The following is a 20,144-nucleotide window of genomic DNA, read 5'->3' as shown; positions in this document are numbered from 1 at the left end:
AATGTTTTTGAAAAAATTTTAAACTCATTCTTATGCATTTCATTCATAAAATTATTTGGTTTTAGTGTTTTCTGCATAAAACTTTTGCTATTTTTCAAAAAATTCAGTTTTCCAGAATTTCGATCGATCGAGTGTGATTTTTGATTACTCAAAAATTTCCAAGTTTTTGAATCTTGCTTCTGCCTGACTCGATTGGTATTCGATCGATGCTCAACCGATCGAAACTGAAAAAATTTCAGTTTCTAATTTTTTTTACCAAATGTTTTTTTCACGCATCATTTATGTTTAAAATTCACATGCATTACATTATTTTTTGTATACATCTTGCATTTTTGCAGTCATATCTCTCATCGTTTTCACACATAACATGTATACACTTTGCTAAATTGGGTACTCAACTTGATCTAAAAATTGATTGATTAATTTTTTAGTCCTTTGTACATTATAGTATATGCTATTTTTCTTGATGTGTGAAATGCCAAAAATTGAAAATATTTTTTTAGAGATATGATGGATAATCAAAGCGCAAATATTTTCACTTAAACACATTGCATGCATATATTTATAGGTCACATGGTGTTAAGTTTGTATTTATTGAAAGAGAGAATTTTTTTTTAAGTATATCCTCAACTTATGTTTCTTTTAGTTTTTCCCCACCTCCTAAATTTTACCCAAAACATGTTTTGTTTTTCCTATTTTTATAGGAGGAGAAAAGTTTTTATAACCTTTGTTGTTCTTAGAGAAAGTTGTTGCTCTTCATAGGGGGAGTTGCCTCTATTCTCTATAGAGCTGGATTTATTTGTTTCCTTGATTCTCTATTTTCTCTTGACTTTTGTTGCGTATGTTTTCTGTTTACTTTTGTTTGAGTTGTCTTTGTCAATACGTGACAAAAAGGAGGAGAAATAGATGAAATGTGGGAATCTTGTTTTTCTTTTTCTTTTTCTTTTTTTAAAATGTTTTTTTTAGGAGGAGTTGAAATTGTTTTTGAAAGGAGGAGAAAATAAAAATTTTTGATGTATCTAAATTAGGAGAGTTAGTTTGCATATTTGTTATTTGCTTTAGTTTGCTTATTTATTTTTTATATGTCTTTCTTTTCACACATGCGGTGATGTGTTTTTTGGAGTATTTTCAAGAAAGACAAGTACATTCTAATCAGGACATTCTACCTCTTATTGCAACTTCTAGGTTAGGAGTCTTAGATTGGGATTTGTGATGTAATTATGCATTTTATTGTACTGGGTTGTTCTTGTATTTGAGCATTTCATATTGTATGTAAGTTTTGTCACAAATTACCAAAGGGAGACATTGTTAGATTCTAAAAGTTCAGAACAATTGACAAATCGTGAACACAAACTTATCTAGATATAGATCCTAGAGTCTATAGGTATTATTAGACAATGCTCAAGGTGATACAAGTCAAGATTCAAGAATATACAAGCTACAGAAAGAACAGTTTAGAAACTGCCTATTTCAACCGATCGAAACACGTATCTGTAGAATTCAATTTCAGCCCAAACTCTAGGGTTTCAAGTAAAACACTTCTAGTATATAAACGAAACTCTAACCACATTTTTATAAAGCTTTTTAGAGAGAGAATAGTGTGCCTCTTTTGTAGATCTAGGGTTTTGTACCTAAAAGCCCTCTAAAGTCTTCTACTGGTGTTATTCCTTGAAGAATCTCAAGATTCGATGTTGTAAAATTTGTTGCATACAAGATCAATGTCTAAGGAGATCCAAAACCCTTGAGTGGAGTCTCAAAGTCACAAGTGTGGGTGCTTCTGTTGCCAAGGCCTAATAGAGAAGGAGTTTATGGATTTGGAGCAAGTCTGTGAATTCGGAGCTTGCATATGATCGTGTCAGTAAGTTCTACATGTGGTAGCAATAGGATGTTTGTGGTCTAAGTCTTATTGTAAACTTCGATTCTCTATAGTGGATTTGCTTTTTACCTTGAGGATAGCTAGGTTAAATCCTCCCTAGATTTTTTACCAGTTTGGTTTTCCTAGGTCATCATATCGTTGTGTTATTTACTTTTTCGCTGCTTTGCATGATATAATTGTTTTGTTTTAACCTAGATTTGAATAATAAACCTAAGTATTCACTTGGTTAATTAATTAGGTTAAACAATCTAATTTACAGGGATCTAAAACCTAACAATATTGTAAATGAAGATATTGATGAAATTGGCCAACTTGAGCTATAATTTGCAAGTATGAATATTTGTAGTGCTAAATCTACTACTAACGTTGAGTAAATTGATGTATAATTCTTATAAAATATTCACTTGTTCTTCTTTATTTAAATTGTTACGTTCAGTTTTAAATGTTTTATTTTATATTTAGTTTACCTTTTTATATATTCTAACTTTATTAATATTATTTTAAATGCAACAGGGATTTGTGCACTTAAGAATGCTGATAATTTGACATGGTCCATAACATTCAATTTTGCAATTTTTTTTTTTTTTTTTTTTTTTTGTTGCATATGTTTTTGTTTACTTTTTGTTTGAGTTGTCTTTGTCAATACGTGACAAAAGGGGGGGGGGGGGAGAAATAGATGAAATGTGGTGGGAATCCTGTTTAAAAAGGTTTTTAAAATTTTTGTTTAGGGGGAGATACAATTGTTTTTGGAAGGGGGAGAATATAAAAACTTTTTGATGTATCTAACTTAGGGGGAGAGTTAGAATTTACTTTTATTTTTATATTGTGTTTCATATTATTATTTATATGTCTTTCTTTCCACACATGCGTTGATGTGTTTTTTTGAGTGTTTTTAGGAAAGACAGGTACATTCTGATCAAGACCTTCTACCTCTTCTTGCAACTTCTAGGTTAGGAGTTTTAGATTGAGATTTCTGATGTATTTGGGCATTTTATTGTATATGGGCATTATGTTATATGTGTGTTTTATCACAGATTGTTAAAGGGGGAGATTGTTAGGTTTTGAGTTTGTAATATTGGCAAATCATGACAAAACATGACAAAAACTAAGTCTCATTGGTTTAGAATGGTCTACATTGAAGTCCAAGACAAAAAATTCAAGTTTGGGATGAAAAAAAATGAGTTACAATCTGTTTCGTTCGATTGGTACTCGATCGATCGAAACACGAGTATTAGCAAAAATCAGCAAACGTAAAAGGCCATAACTTATCCCTTTGAAGCCCAAATCGTGAGCCGTTTTTCCCAGTATTTAAAGGAAATTTTAAGCTAACCATAGAGAGGGTTTTCAGAGTTTTTTAGAGAGATTAGAGTGCATATTATGCCTCTTTTGTAGATCTAGGGTTTTGAACCCAAAAGCTCTCTCACGTCTTCTACTTGTGTTATTTCTTGAAGAATCTCAAGATTCTGTGTTGTTGAAGTTGCTGCATACAAGATCAACGTTTAAGGAGATCCAAAACCTTTAAGTAGAGTCTCAAAGTCACAAGCAGGTGAGCTTGTGTTGTTGCAAAGGCCAAGAAAAGAAGTAGTTCGTGGACTTGGAGCTATCATGGGGTCGTGGTAGTAAGTTTTCTACTCAAGGTAACAATAGAATGTTAGTGGTCTAAGTTCTATTGTAAAAACTTCAACCTGTCGAATTTCATGCAATTTCAACATCGTCGCCCCGATGGCCTCTACTGACACCGCCCTTGATCTTGTGCCGTGACTTCTAGCACCCTTGCTGCTCTAGAAAGGCCTGTGTTGTATGTTCTACATCACATATATCCATATTGGGAAAGAAATATGGAATAACAGAAATTTTTAAAAATGAAATTATAAGAAATTGAGAAGATCAAAGATTCAAAGAAAGTGATAGAGAGCAAATCTCTTGAACATCCTCTAGAAAAGCATCATGATAGGATCCATTGTACGCCTCATAAGTCAATTTCTCACGAAGTGAAATTGATAACATTGAAGGTATGAAAGTTGTTGTGTGATTATGTGTGAAGATTGAATGATGAGTGGAAGTATGAAAGAGAGAACATACACAAAGGTTTATGTGGCTCAGCCTAATGGCCTACTTCCACAGTGAGAAAGCCCTTGATGACTACATATTATATTAAGCACTTGTGTTACAATGAATTCAATGTAGGGTTTATATATTAGAGAACACTTGACTAATCCTAGGCTAACCATAGACTAACTTAAGGTTAATATACTTATTCTACAAGTATATGGGCCTACAATTGATTTGGGTTACTTAGACCATAATATGTCTAATAGAAGGAAATTGAAGAAGTATCACAAAAAGATCCTCCTATCAAACTATTAAAAACAAATTTCTTTCATATGCTGCTACAGCAAGGTAAAACACATTTTTTCAGCATTGTTTCATAATCACATTAGATTCAGTGTTAACCCACTTGTTTTTACTCTTTCTATTAGGTTTCACTACATGCCTCCACCAGTAACAAGAGCACACCCCTCTATTACCAACAATAACAAGCCTTGAGTAAGGCATAAGACTTACATATAATGTCTTTAGCTTAATTTGTTAGATCATTTTCATTTTATATTGAATTTCTTTAAGAGTAGCTTGGTACACTTATGTGTATTAGAGGTTTCTCCTGACATCAAACATGGGGCGCAGATATAAAGATGAAACTAGAAGATGGATAGGCATTGCCCTAATAGACTCTCAGTTATCCTAACAAATTAAAGACATATCTAAGACAACTTATAAGGTAAAAGCGGTGATAGTTATACACTGTATGTATAAGACAAACAACTAAAATCTTGTGAAATCATGCGTGACAATAATAATTGAAAATTTCAAAACAAGATTTCAACTAGAGTGTGTATGACTGTGTATAACTTAGTATGTGCAACAATAATTAGCTATAAGATAATATCTTATCATTCCCAACTATAGCTTAATGAATTCCAACATTAGCACATTGGCAACAATATTTGAAAAAATTGTCTGATTTTTCTTGCTATATGACACACACAGAATGCACAAATAGTAGTGCTAGACAGTAGACACAAGGGAAACATTATCTAACACTCCATCATAATTTATTATATAAATTTTTTATATCACATGTTCATAAATTTATCAAAGCATTATAAACACAATTTAATAAATTTTTTATATCACAAAATTTTTATTATATAAAAGGGAATTAAGCAATTTGGTAGGCCCAAAACATTACAAATCACAATTTCTAATTCTAGCTCTGACATTAATGAGCACCTTTCTAACAGGTTTTAGCTTACAATTATTGTGTCCAGTTAACATCATTCAACTTTTAACTGTTTTGCAATCACCAGTTGCATGATGCATCAGATTCATTGTGTCCAAGTTCAACTCTAAAAACATTTTTGACACACTTCGCAGAGCCAAAGATTTGCTTTGTAATCAATGCAAACAGTTGAGAATCACAAAAATGAGTGCACCAATATCTTAAAAAACATTTTAGACTAATAAACTATAAAGTGTATTTATGTATAATTTTTTAAAACTTTACTTTTTCAAATACAAGTATACCTTAGCACACTTTTAACAAAAAAAAAATTAGCAAAAAACTAATAAACTGTTTCCAAGGCCAAATGGACACACATGACACATGTATATATTAAAAATAATATGGAAGAATGGAAGAAAGCGTTTATGAATATCAGGAAAAAAAAGTAGAGAGAAAAAAATGTGAAAACAAACAAAATAAATAACTAACTTCTTTGGTCATCAAGCACATTTAGTCATGTAAGTTCAACTTAATCAAAGCTTTTCATTCATTTTCAAATTCACAATTCCAAATTAACAGCCAATACTTTTATTATAGTTGGATTTGACCCATCTTCACTATAGTCTTAGAAAGTAGATTGCAAACATAATACAATATGTAGTAGTAGAGCATTCACAGCAGTGGAGCTAAAAATTTAGCTATTTGGCACCATAAAAAGTTAATTTATCTATTTTACCTACTCACTTTACACAACATTCAGCATCAATGGATCTATTTTAGCTTTCAACGCTATAAAATAATGTAAACATCACAATAAAATAATATATCTATTACATATAAAATAATTAAAGAAAGAAAAAGAAAGAGGTTTTTTTTTTTTTTTTTTTCTTTCTCTCTATCTATGTGTGTGCCATGCCTCACTCTTCACTGTAAAAAAAACCTTCTCATTTCTCTCCTCTCCACTCTCCACTCTCCACTCTCAGTTCTCTCTATCTCATTGCCGTTCTCTCCTTCCCACTCATCACCATCTCGAAACCTTCCTCATCGACGCCGGAGATAAAATCGTTGAAGCTCTTGAGGATCCTGCAGGTTGTGGGTTGTGCCGGCTCGGGTTTATGGGTTGTGCCATGGCCAGAGACGAACTTGTTGAAGCTCTCACCTTCCTCGTTGGTGCGGGTTTGTGGGTTGTGCCATGGGTTTGTGATCTTTCTCTCTACTCTAACCGATCTGCCATAGGTTTGTGATTTGTGATGTGGGTTTGTGTTTTGTGGTGGTTGTATGGACTTTGGACCGACGTTGCTTTGATCTTTCTCTCTACTCTATCTTTGTGGGTTTGTGTTTTGTGTTTTGTGGTGTTTTGTGATGTGGGTTTGGTGGATCAGCATTGCTTCGGTGGCAGTGGTCCGATTCGGTGTTTATCTGGTGGCTAGGTATCTGATTCGGTGGGTTTTTATATGGATTTTATGAGCACCATCGCCTGCAAGCTGGTCGGTGAATTAGAAAGGAGATGAGGGATGCAGAGAGAGAGAGAGAGAGAGAGAGAGAGAGAGAGAAAGAAAAAGAGAAAATATTTTTTTAAGGAGAGAAGAGAGAGAAGTTTAATAAAATATTTTTTTTTAGCTTCTTGCTACAGTGCACAGCCATAAATAGTTGTGCACTGTAGCAAGAAGTTAAAAAATTTTAGCTATGACTCCACTATTGTAACATGCATTTTTGTGTTTTGGTGAAGCTAAAATAGCTATATAGCTATTTAGCTTCACTGCTCTAATAGGCAACTCTAATAAAGGAAACACACAGAATTTCCCAAAATTTTTACAATTGCCTAGGTGCAAGAGTAGCTCGTTTAGGAAAATAGATACTGCTTTTGTTTCTAATTATGCTCAATAGCTTCTCCTCCCTCATGCATTTGGTAAAACATTTTTGAAATCACTTAGTAGCTTCTCCTCTCTCATCTGGTTGGTAGGTTACTGTTCTGGTGGCAAGAGACTTCGCTTTGGCAACCATTGCCATTGGTTTGGTGACTTTTCTTCGTGACTAGTGCCGACGATCCAATGGCCGGTGACTTCGCTCTGTGACTGGTATTAGCGATCCAATGCTTGGAAACCCTACTTCGGTGACTGATGCAGTGTTAGGAGACCTCTCACCAACGATCAATGCTAGTGATTTAATGGTTGGAGATGCCGCATCGTCGATCGGTGTCGGTTGTCCGGTGGTTAGAGGCACTACACCTCAACCAGTGTTGGAGGTCCAATAACCGAAGACGTTGTTTTGTCAATCGGTGTTGGTGGTTCGATCATCGGAGATACCGCTCCGATGGTGATTGTCGGCAGTCCAGTCACCAAAGCCACTGCTTTGACCACTAGTTCCAACGATCTGGTAATTGGACATCCAGCACTAGCGGCTTCGGTGTTGAGCCATCGATTTTGGTGGTTTACTTGAAAAATTTTACTTGTCATTTCAAACACTTGAAAATATTTTATAGAAAATTTTGTATATGTAAAAAATAATTTACGTTTAAAAATATTTATTTTTAGACTTCAAAATAAATGGAACGATTATTCAATTGTTTGATTATTCATTTGCCAATGCCGAGACACCTCCTTCTTCTGCTACCAATTTTCTCCCCCTGACACTGCCCTCACAATTCAACTGTGCTTTATTGTTTTGTATTGTTTTGTTTGCCTCCACAATACCGTTGTGTTTCATTGTGTTGTATTCTTTTGTTTGGTAGTTGAAAAAATGTGGGGAAAGAAAAAAGAAAGTTACTGTCTAAGCAACCGAACAGAAATATGACAATGATTTTTTTATTAATGCGTTTTCTTAGATAAATAATAAGAAATATTTTATTTATTCAATATTCTGAAATTATCAATGTCATCATTTTGAGTGGGCTTAACAGACCAGTTTTACAAAGACTTCATTTAAATAATACTAAATTTAGAAAACTTAATAGAACAAAAACAAAATTAAAGGTTTGAAAAGAATTATGGGGAAATTTAGGGGATTGATTTTGTATTTTTTACTTTATTATTATTATTATTATTATTTTCATTAAACACACCTAAAAAAGACGACAAATGGGGGGTGGTACATTTCCCAATATATGGTTACTGGTACATGTGGATATGACACAATCAGCATTCTCCCTGCCTTGAAGTTGTTATATTTGTTAGAGCAAGAAAAGTTAGAGTGTGGAACCACTTGTCACAGACGCGGAATCTTTCGGTACACCGTTAAGATTTAATTTACCATCCAATTTACCATCCAAACTGTGTGGATGGAACAAGTGTCAATTGCTGAATAAAAGACTTTATTAAACCACACCAGAAACAACAGCCTGGGATGTCTCAGAGAACAAGTGTCACTAACTAGATATAGAAGTCTTTCTCAAAAAAAAAAAAAAAAAAAACTAGATATAGAAGTGATTCTGTTTATAAAAAAAAAAATACATATATAGAAGTGATTCTATATATGGTTATGTTGTTTATGTTTTCATGGGAAACAAAATGAATTTTTTTTTGGTTAGTGATTTTGAATATAATATGTTATTTCCAGCATGCTTGTCGATAAAGATAGAAGTATTAGTTACTTATACAAAAAGAAGACATATGAGAGAGATTTTTTTTTTTACTATATTATGCATACATTGACAAGATGGTTGAAACCTACTCATAATTATTGATATATCAATTTTTAAGATTTATGTTGTAAACCTTGTAATTTATTTTGAAATTTTTAGAAAGTTGTTGACTATTGTCAGTATTGTATGATACATGATATGTATTATACAATATGTATCACATTGTGTACATAAAATTTCGTATTTATGAGATGTATTGGAAGTATTCATAAATTGTATGATACATTGATGCGTATTGTATCATAAAATTGTAAGATACAGAGACATTTGAGATTAAATTTTTTTTTTGGTTAATATAACAACTTATTTTTTAAAATAATTCTTGGGATACTTGCTTGAGCATAATAAGAGAACATGTTCATGAGCTTCTTTTTTCTTCTACAAGATTTGGACTATATATTTGATACCTCATTTTCATATTTGCAAATTTCCTTTTTATAATATGAATAAGGTATTAAATGACAATATAACTATTATTTTTCTTTTGATACTATTGCTATTGCTATAAGTCTAAGAAGTTAGAATGCCAACAAAAATATAAAGAAGTTTTCTTTGGCTCATATGTCATAATTATTATCATTTTTAAGTCTAATTATTTTTAATGTGTATATTATAAACATATATCGTATTATTTTATTTTTTTTAATTAGCTTTGTTAATATTATTATAAAAGTGATAATTAAATGAGTCAGTTGAATTTACTTCAAATTTAAAATAGATATATATATATATATTTACAATTCTTGTTTTGACAACCGAATGACTGCCACATCATGTTTTGGAAAAAAAAATCCCAAGGATGAAGTTGACGTGATATTATAAAATTGTTATTTTAAATTTTACCATATAAAACTCCCCACTGACGTAAGAACATTTTACTAATAATGCTGAAAGTGCTAAAAGCCAAATTTTCCCACCAAGACCCAAAAATATCCACTAGATTTCAAATAATACTATTTTTTTATTCCAATGTTCACTTTTTCTCTCTCTTTTATTTTTTTCTTCTTTCTTCTCTCTCCTCTCTTTCTTTCCCCTAGCTTCTATTTCTCTCAATTTCATGGTTGAGCTCCTCCCTTCACAGGCTGAATCTCGGCTTCATTTGCTGACTTCAAAGATTGAGAGAGATACAAGAGGGATGCTACAGTGCCACCCACATCTTGGTGAATGTTTAGACTAGTCCAAATGATTCCATTGTTGTTATTTTATGGGCTTGCAGCGGAAAGCAGGTGTTTGTACTTAGGAAGGTGGACCGTTTGTTATAAGGTTTATTGTTGAGGAATTTAAGAACATGGTGGGGTTGTACACCTTTAAAAAGCCTGAGATGTGAATTGGTGCTGCTGCTTCAACGTGGGAATCTCAAGGCTGAACTCTCTCTCTTTCTCATCTCTCAAGCTCTTTCTATTTTCCTTTTTTTTTTTTTTTTTTTTTTTTTTTTTTTTTGGCTCCCTGTTTGATCAGTGGGTTTGGATTGAAAAAGAGATTTTTTTTTTTTTTTTTTTTTTTTTTTTTTAATTTGGGTTTGGTTGTTAAGGTTTGAAAAGAAGGGATTTTAGTTTGGATTTGTGTTTGATTTCAAAGTGGGTTTGAGTTTGTGATTTGATTTTGGGTTTGTGGTTTGGGTATCGGTGGGTTTGGCAATGGGTATCGGTGGCTGTGGGCAGTGGGTGTGGGCGGTGGTGGCTGGTGGCGGTGGGTTGGGTTGGGTTTTGCATTGGGCTTCCATTTGTTTCACAGTAGATTTCGGTGGATTTCAGTGTGTTTGGCAGTGGGTTTTGATGGGCAGTGAGAATTCTGTTGATGGCGGTGGCCGTGAGGGGTGGCTTGGGAGTTTTTGTTTGGGAGAAGAGATACACAGAGAAAGAGAGAGGTAGAGATGCGAAGAATGAAAAAGAATAAAAAAAATTATATTTTAATGAAATAGTAAAAAATATAAAACCTTTAAGATAGGTGAATTATAAAGTTAGAAGTTAAAAAGAGATAAAGTAGTGTATTAAGAGGGATAAAGTAGTGTTTAAAGAGTTTAAGCTCCGTTTGGATTAGTCTGTTTTCATCACTCAAATTGAGTTCTCATCACTCAAACTGAAAATTGGCGTGGGACTCATTGAAAACCTTGTGTTTGGCTTGATTTTCTCTCTTTGTTTTCATCACTCAAATTCAGTTTGAGTTAAGCTACAGTGCAGAAAACTAAAACACCAAATTGATGTTTTTAGTTTTTGAGTTACATAACTCAGTGGCAAGATTGTAAAATTTCAGACTCTGTGGAGTCCACAGCTTTTGTGTTGTTAACTCCACCGCTTCCTCTTTTTTATTCTTTTTTTTTTCTCTATTTCTTTCTTTCTTTTTCGTACCCACTCCAGTACCAACCACTTTTTCGTTTTCTTCTTCTTTTTCATTCTTTCTTTCTTCTTTTACTGAGTTCCATCGGCTTCCCTTTTTTTTTTTTTTTTTGTGGTTTTTCTCTACTTCTTCTTTCTTTCTTCTTTATACCCACTCCACCACCATCAACATTTTTTCTTCTTCTTCTTCATCAGACCCACTCACCACCAACGGGGGGTTTTTTTTTTTTTTTTTTTCCTCCTCTTCTTCCTGGTTTTGTCTTTCTTTCTTTTCTTCTTTAGACCCATTCACCATGTTCATCCACGCATAAATGTATACCCAGAAACATAAACCCACTTCTCATTTGAATGATTGGTCTTCGATCTAAGGATTTCTGGGTTTGGATTTGGCAATTTTGGATCACTGATCTGAAGATTTTGTGTTGGTGTGTTTGGGTTTTCTGTGTTTGTAGTTGTGGTTTGAAGCTTGGCCTGTGATCAAGGTGGGTTTGTGTGGCCGTTGGTGGTGTTGATAGTGGTGGGTTCTGAGTTTGCCATTGTATATGTGGTTTTCGGTCTGTGGGTAAGAGAAAAAAATAATATGAAATTTGGAATAGGGAAGAGGGAAAATATGTGCTATGAGTAGAGAAAAAAATCAAGGAGAAACGGTGCCTGAAGTGGGAGGGAACCAGTCTCTTGCTGGGTTATGTGAAATGGGTTTTCTGGTGTACAGAGGCGTGAAATTAGTTGCTGGGTTTTGTGATGGGAGGAAGAGCAGTAAAATCAAGAGAGAAAATGTCACACGCGGGTACCCATATGACCGTTTTGTGTAGTGTCAGTGGTGGGGTCCACAAGTTTGGGGAAAAGTGGTAGAGATATGTAGCTTAGAACTCAACCCAAACATATGTTTTGCAATTTTTGAGTGAAACTGAGTTTGAGAATTAAGTAATGAGTTTTGGGTTTAAGATATAGGAATTGAAAATTGAGAACTGGGAATTGAGTCAGCTCTAAACCAAACGGGGCCCAAATTTCTTGACGCGAAACTCTAACATTTCTATAATAACGAAGTTGAATGTAGTAGAAAGCTTGTAGAACTTTGAAGCAAAGTACAGCTGAAAGATAGATTTTATAAAAATTTGTGTGGTAACAGAAATCAGCATCTCCATTCATAAAGCAATGTCCAAACAAAGCAGAACAGGGGGCGGAAATTTGACGTTGAAACATGATTGATAATTCAAAATATTTACCATGGGAACCAAGTATGGGAGAAAATAAAGGGTAGGTGGGATTCAAAAATGAAAAATAACAGTAATAGTAATCAGAACAAAGTTATGATAGAAAGAGTCAAGCAAAGTTATTAGTTTACATATTGTTCTGTGCACCCTTGGGCATTGATATAATGTAAGAACAAAACCCAACATCTCGATAGCTATTTCACACCCTTGTATCACAACAGAAAATTCATACAATACAGACAAGAAAACAAGAGTAAAAAAAGGAGAGACCAAAAATTGTACCTGATGAACAGGGGCACTTCTTGACAAAAGCCTAATAAGTTCCCTAGCCTTGATGATAATATATGGGTCCCTAATCTTTGTAGTTGTTTAGAAGAGAGTGAGTAATAAACCGGTAAGAAAAAGTGAGTTGATCCTAGTTAAGGGAATGAAAAAAAGTAGAGGAAAGCCAAAAATAACATTAGTAGAAGTAATGAAAAATGACATGTCAATTAGGGAAGTAACGGAGAGCATGAATTCAAATATAATAAAATGAAGGAAAAAATTCATGTGGCCGATCCAATATAATCTGTTGAGGATCTATAGTTGACCCCAAATTTTGGGTTTGAGGCTTTGTTGTTGTTGTTGTTGTTGGAATACAAGAGAATTGGGACTTGTTCATTAGCAAATATAGTGCGATTCTACTCCATTTCATTACCGACATTCTCACTCTGGTAAGCAATTCAGAATTGTTGAATAGCAGTGGTACATGTGATGCATATATGGTTTGCTATGATTCATTGGTTCACTAGTTCAGTAGAAACTCAAGCTTAGGGGACAGCCGCCTTGTTGCATACTTTCCACCTATACTCTTTAATCAGTATGGCATGGACCAAATTGGCTGTCAAATTTTGAAAAGATTTGTATTATAACAACTTTACAGGTTGATTTTAACATAGCAAGAAATTAAGATGATTTTTTTCCAAATCAAGAAGGTATATATATCGAAATTTGAAACAACAAATGTCCTTTTCGAAGTACTTGATAGATACTTGATCAACCTCTTATAGTAGCCTGATTAGTATCTAACACAATGAACAATTCTGTTATGCAATCTGTTACAGTAGCTAAGACTAACAAACAGTGTAACTAACATAACAGCATAACTGCCGCCTTCCACCTCAGCACTGCAGCAGGTGCTAACTGTTTGCCAACTCAGCAGCACAACACCCAAACTCCCACTCCTATCAAAATAACAGAATTTTGATATGTTGTTGTAGTGGTAGTTCTCAAGTTCCTGAATTTTATGTTGTTTGATTAGGTATTTGCTTTGCATATCGAATTATGGTTTCTAACAGCCTCATCTTCCTTGCCTTTCTTAACATTGCTTCTTCTCAATATCCTTTTAGGTTCGAGATCAAGATCTTAGTTACATACTTTCCAGAATAAGCTCTGAAGGCCTTGAGGTAGCATGGACACATGGTTGAAGGTATGCATTTCATGGTGATGAAAGTTTTACTTTTGACTACTATTACTATCATATTAATAATAAGAAAATAATTTGAAGTGTGTTCAGGTATGGATATCGTCAGGAAAGTATTAAAATTGGGTGTTAGGAAGCAACTATAAACTTTGAATGTAATCTATCAATGATGAAGGTTTGTTCTTGAATTTTACGTACAATTTGTGGAGGCATTTTTTTTTTTTTTTTTGGTGATGAATGCAGGAGAATTGGGATTTGATCTTTATCAAATATAGCGCGATTCTTCCCCACCATTTCGTTACCAACATTCTCACTCTGGTAAGCAATTCATCCTTGTTGGATAGCAATGTTACATTGACGCATATGTGGCTTGCTATGATTCATTGGTTGACTAGTTCAGTAGAAACTCCATGCAGCTTGATATGTCACGACTATTTTTATTGATAATTTAGTTTGACCTCAGAAATAGTACTTTAGATACATAACAGTTGGACATATCAAGCTTAGGCATGGACATATTAAGTACTGTCCACCTATACACTTACTTAGTATCGCATGGACCAAATTTGCTATCAGCTTTATAATTTTTTTTTTTTTTTAATTATAAAAACTTTATATGGTGATTCCAACATAGCAAAAAAACTAAGATGGTTTTTTTGTGAATATTATATTTCTCTATTCAAGGGCATGTTCCTTACTTATGGAATGACCTTGACAAGTTTGATTGTATTAGTATAATGAAATTCATCTTAGGCAACGTAATCACCCCCCTCAAATTACTCATGTTATGTCCAAGAAACTTATCTCTTGGAATTGGTTTTGTTCAGTACATTGATTTTTGACAGTTTGCATTTATCATGACAAGTGAAGCTGTTGAATTTTAACATTAGTGCTCAATTGAATGATGGTATTGAGTACTTTCAGCCAAACCAATGTCTGTGTGAATCTTTGGACACATTCATATAAGATTATGAATCTGTTTCACTTACTATAAAGCAATCATAGCATGGGAGATTATAATATGTGGCAAAGCTATCCATTAGTGATCCTAAAAACTGATTGCTTACTCCTTGTCATCTGACATTTTTGCAGCAATGCAAAGGCTGATTAGATTGAAGCATTTTTTGCCATCAGTATTCATCCATATGTGCACATCCTTCTTTTACTATGAACTATAGTCGCGTACCCACGCGTTGCATGTGATTATTTTTTATGGGTGATCTCATTATATTATTATTTTGTAATTTGAACTATTTTAATGAAAAGTAATGCATTTCATAATCATATTTATCGCAAAATAATTTTTTATTATTGTAGAATTTTTTTATTTAAATTTTGAAACCTTAATTCTACCATAGTCAGTTGACTAATTTTTACATCTCTAAGTCTATTAAACATGTTTTGCATGCTACATGTAAACCTTTTTTTCCATAACATTTGAAATAATGTGGGTAGTATTTTTTTTTTTTTTTTTTTTATGGAAGTTAAAAATTAAAATTCTTATACCTTGTCTTGATGTTTCCTAAAAATTAAATTTAGTGATTCTCTTTCAATAATTGTGAAAATTTTTAAGCAATAATTCAGAAGGTAATTCATGTTACATGTTCATGCTTTGATTGTATAATTGTATGATTGATTTGGGTTGTAATTTATAAGTTGTATAGGATATTAAATATAGTGTTGTGTGTGATTTATAGAGTAATGACGATTGTAGTTATTAAAAATTGGTTTTTCATTGTCTTTTAAGTTAATAAAAATCTTACATATACTTTATTTTTCAAAAAACCTTTTACATATTTTTTTTACGTAAATCTTTAAATATACCTTAATAAATAAACTCCATACATTTCATTTCCTTAGATGCATAAATAAATAAAAAAAGACATTTATTCCATAATAATAGTAGCTAATTAGTTTTTTCATGATCTCATTTATAACTTTTTTACTATTATCATATTTTACTGGCTGATGATTTTCATAATAGAGGCATTAAATGAGAGATCAAATCTTAGACCCTTTCATTAGATTTTAAAAAGTCATGATGTGTGAAGAATATAAGCATTTAAGGATTCTATTTTTTATTTTTATTATTTATAAATAATGTTAAATGAAATGTCAAAAATGAGATTTTGAACTTTTCCATCTTTATTTCTTATATATTTCTATTATTACTGAAGAACATCTTCCTTTTAGTTTTGATAATAAATATGGTTTTCTAGATTATAGTTTGATTAGTTTTAAGTTTAAATTTTGTATAATTGTATTAAATTGTTGATTATATGATTTAATTAAGTGAATTTAACGATTTATTTAATTGCACTATAAAGCTTTTGATGACATTCGTAAGGTCATTTTTAATTAAGTTTTTACTCTTGTCAGCCTCTTTGGTTTCCAATTAATGGTTACTAAAATTTATTTAATTGACGTTTGATTTCTTTTACTAATTTCTTTCTTTCCCTCTTCATTAACATCCTATTGTTTTCTCAAATTTGATGATAATTCTAATGTACTAAATATGCATTGTAACATTTATTTTTGTTTTTTATTTTTATTCTATTTTGTTGCCATGAAGTTAGTATATCCAAAACTATTAGTTGTTTATGATATGTCTGGTTTGATATTATTATTATTATTATTATTAAGTGTTTCTAAAATAGCATGTGTTTTGTATTCTATCTTTCTATTCATGTGTTGTAACATTTTATAAGAATGTAAGAATTATGAATGATTATAATTATTTATTTATTTATTTGAATTTAAGTAAAATATTATATTTTAATTTTTTAAATAAAAAATGATATAAAATATAAGTAATTTAATAATATGGAGGATGCGACTGAATTTAAATTTGAATAAAACAGGACGAAAAGAAAAATAGTAAAAATGAAATGTATAGCAATAAACACTAAATTATTTTAGCTATGCTATATAATAGAATAACGTTATATTCTTATATACTATATTTATAATGTAATAGAATAACATTTAACAATCAAAGATAATAAAAAAGATAAAAACTTAAAACACAAAAATAGTCTTCAAAAAAAATAAATAAATAATAAATTGTATCAACCCAAAGTAGAATTCTAAAGAATACAAAAATTCATCAACCTAAAGTAAAGATGCAAGAACAATAAAAAATTAAAAAAAAAAAAAAAAGTCGACCAAATTAAAAGTAGAAGTAAAGTTTTTCATTTCCTCTATAAGGCTTTTTTCTATTTTATTCTTTGCTCCTCCTATCAGGCTCTTTGTTTTCTAATTAACAGTTACAAATTGACGTTTGATTTTTTTCCCCTTTCTCCATCTACACTTTATTACCCATAAATCTCTCTCTCTCTCTCTCTCTCTCTCCCCCCCCCCCCCCGGTTGACATCTTATTGTTTTTCCAAATTTTGATGATGAATTCTAATGTACTAAATATGCACTCTAACGTTTATTTTTTATTTTTTTTCACTCCGTTTTGCTTCCATTAAGTTAGTATATCCATAACTATTAGTTTTTTTTTTTTTTAATATTATGTTTCGTTTCATATATATATATATATATATAAATTTAGTGTTTCTAAATTGGTATTTGTTTTGTATTTGATTTTTCCATTGATGCATTGTAACATTTCATGGGAATACTTTATAAGAACAATTTTTATTTATTGAATTTAAATAAAATATTATATGTTTAATTTTAAAAAAAATGAGACAAAATATAAATAATTTAATAATATGGTGGATGTTGCTAAATTTAAATGTTGAATAAAATAAGATGAGAAGAAAAATAGTAAAAATGAAATGTATAGCAATAAACACTAAATTATTTTAGTTATGCTATGCAATAAAATAACATTATATTTTTATATACTATCTTTATAATGCAATAGTATAACATTTAACAATCAATGAGAATAAAAAAGATAACAACATAAAACACAAAAATAAATCGTATCAATCCAAAGGAGAATTCTAAATAATACAAAAGTTTATCAACCTAAAGTAGAGATGCAAGGAAAATAAATAAATATACCAAAAATTGAAGAGAGAGAGAGAGAGAGAGAGAGAGAGAGAGAACCTTTTGTGTGTGGAAAAATAGAAAGTTATGCGTGGAATAAGAGAGGGAATGACATATTTATAGAATGAGAATAAGAATAAGAAGAGTAAAAAATAAAGAAAGATAAAAGGATATAATAATAGTGAAATTAAGGTAGAGAGTAGTGTGGATATGAAAAGTTAAATTGAAATGAGAAAGGTTGAAGAAAGATAAGGTAAAAAGTAGTGGGAATATGAAAAATTAAAATGAAATTGAAAATTTAATAATAAATAAGAATAGTTAAAAATAATATAAATATGATATTTTAATTGCAATATAATAGAATTTTTAATTAACTTTAAATGTTAAAAAATTGTATAAGAAATTGGGAAGAAAAAATGATAATGACATAGATGCTAATGTGGCTTAACTGAAGCGTAGTAGCATATGCTACGCTTCAACTTTTAGATATAATATAAATTTGAAGTAAAGTATCAAGCAAATCTGACTCAAAGCAAGGTGGGTTGATAATATATGGTGGGAGCAATCTCCACAAGATTTAATCAAACAATTAGCACAGAAGACATGATAGCTTTCACCTTTATTCCAAAACCATAATGTGATACTGATATACACACACTGGTTCCTTCTCAATATTGCTACCAACGACTAGGACACAACCAACCAGTCTGCTATGTGCCATGACTAGTTTTAACCTAATTAATCAGACAGAAAATGCTTATATTAAAGCCTTCATATCCAAGATACATGACCCAAAATACCAAAGCAACATTATTACTGCATTACTACTTTCGGTAACATGCCAATAAAGATACACTCCCTTTACTACTCTCTCTCTCTCTCTTATGCTTCTACAAAATATTCTTACTCTACAAGAATCTTACGAAGCAATTACTATAATATAAAGTGAATATGTACAACAAAAATCTCAAAACATTTTCAAACAACCTTGTTTTGAGTTATGTTGGATCCGGGTATAATCTTTCTTATTTTATTTTAACTTAGGTTAGACTAACACCTCAATTTTTTTGGTAAAAATGTTGTGACTTGTGAGATTATGTCCATAGAAGAACTCATACACTAATAGTAAAAATTTCTTAGTTTCCAATCAAGATTCATCGAATGATATAGAACTCCTAAAATTTTATGAAATTTTCCATTTCCAAAGGTGAAAAACACAAACTGAACAAAGCAAGCAAGTTACTTCTCTACTAAGATTTAACTAAACAAGTTTCAGAATTTCCTCACTTTTAAGCTTTTGATGCACATGTTCATATATGATACTATGAGAGCAGGTAATCCTGAGAGTTCGAACTGCGTAAACAAATTAACACTTACGCGAGAATCCATTTTCCATTGAGAAGCGTCAAGGCCTCAGTGCGTGCAGGGATGGGATTTTTCGCCGCCAGCTGCGTGATAAGCTCGGTAATCTTGGCCCTTGTCTCGCTCGTCGTACTTAGCCCCCGGTCAGTCCCGTTAAACGAGGTCACCAAAGCCTTCTTCAGCCTATCGATCTCTCTTGGCGCCGCCGTCATCACCTCCTCCGCCACCGCCTTCACCTCCTTCACCACCGCCACCGCGGGCCCCTCTTCCTTCTCAGGACCCAACTCCTCTTCGCTCCCCGCTCTGACCCGGAAACTCGGCCTCCCCGGACCAATTCCCCGGTCCAAATTCGGGTTTTCTCGACCTGTTTCGCTCCGATGTTAACAGAATTTGGCGCAAAAACTGAAGCTCTGGGAGTGAATTGGGTTTGTGGAGTGACCACTGAGAGAGTGAATTGGCTTAACTGTGACACGAAGGCCATTTTTTCAGTGTTGATTTGGGTTTTTCTTTGCTTGAGAGAGAACAGAGAGGTGTGTGAACTGAGAGTTAAGAACAGAGAGTAGAGTTAATATATACAGAGCTGTACTGAGCGAGAAAATACACCCTGTTATAAGTGTATGTTTCTCTCCTCTCTCTCTCACATCTGGTGAGAGAGATGGAGGAAGCATACACCCATAACAGGGTATACTTCCTCATACATATGAGCAACTATGCCGACTTCCTAGTACGTGTATCAAATTTAAAGGGATCAGTTTTTCGGAGCAACCATGCCGACTACCTAGTCAATACGTGGATGTGAAGGCATTGGAGGAAAATAAGCCGACTTCATGTAGGACAAGAAAGGGTCTGTTTAGTAATGTGAATTTGGCATGAACGTGATTTCTTTGGTCTGTAGTTCACTTATACCATTGGCGGAGAATGTGCGATGGGTCAGCAGAATTGCACTAATTATCTGTGTCCAGCTTACCA

The 20,144-nt window shown here is 32.3% G+C and overlaps 1 protein-coding gene across 1 annotated transcript in view; it reads right to left on the bottom strand.

Moving 5' to 3' along the window:
- Nucleotides 1-19,923, bottom strand: part of LOC111997392 (plastid-lipid-associated protein, chloroplastic) — a 41,533-nt gene extending 21,610 nt beyond the window's left edge. The window contains 2 exon segments of the mRNA XM_024029476.2: nucleotides 19,191-19,500; nucleotides 19,503-19,923. Coding sequence (XP_023885244.2) covers nucleotides 19,191-19,500; nucleotides 19,503-19,656 — 464 coding nt within the window. The 5' untranslated portion in view covers nucleotides 19,657-19,923.
- Nucleotides 19,924-20,144: the final 221 nt, after the last annotated feature.

The sequence above is a fragment of the Quercus suber genome, unplaced genomic scaffold, assembly GCF_002906115.3.
Source record: "Quercus suber isolate HL8 unplaced genomic scaffold, Cork oak 2.0 scaffold_446, whole genome shotgun sequence".
NCBI lineage: Eukaryota > Viridiplantae > Streptophyta > Magnoliopsida > Fagales > Fagaceae > Quercus > Quercus suber.
This window is presented reverse-complemented; position numbering and strand designations above follow the sequence as displayed.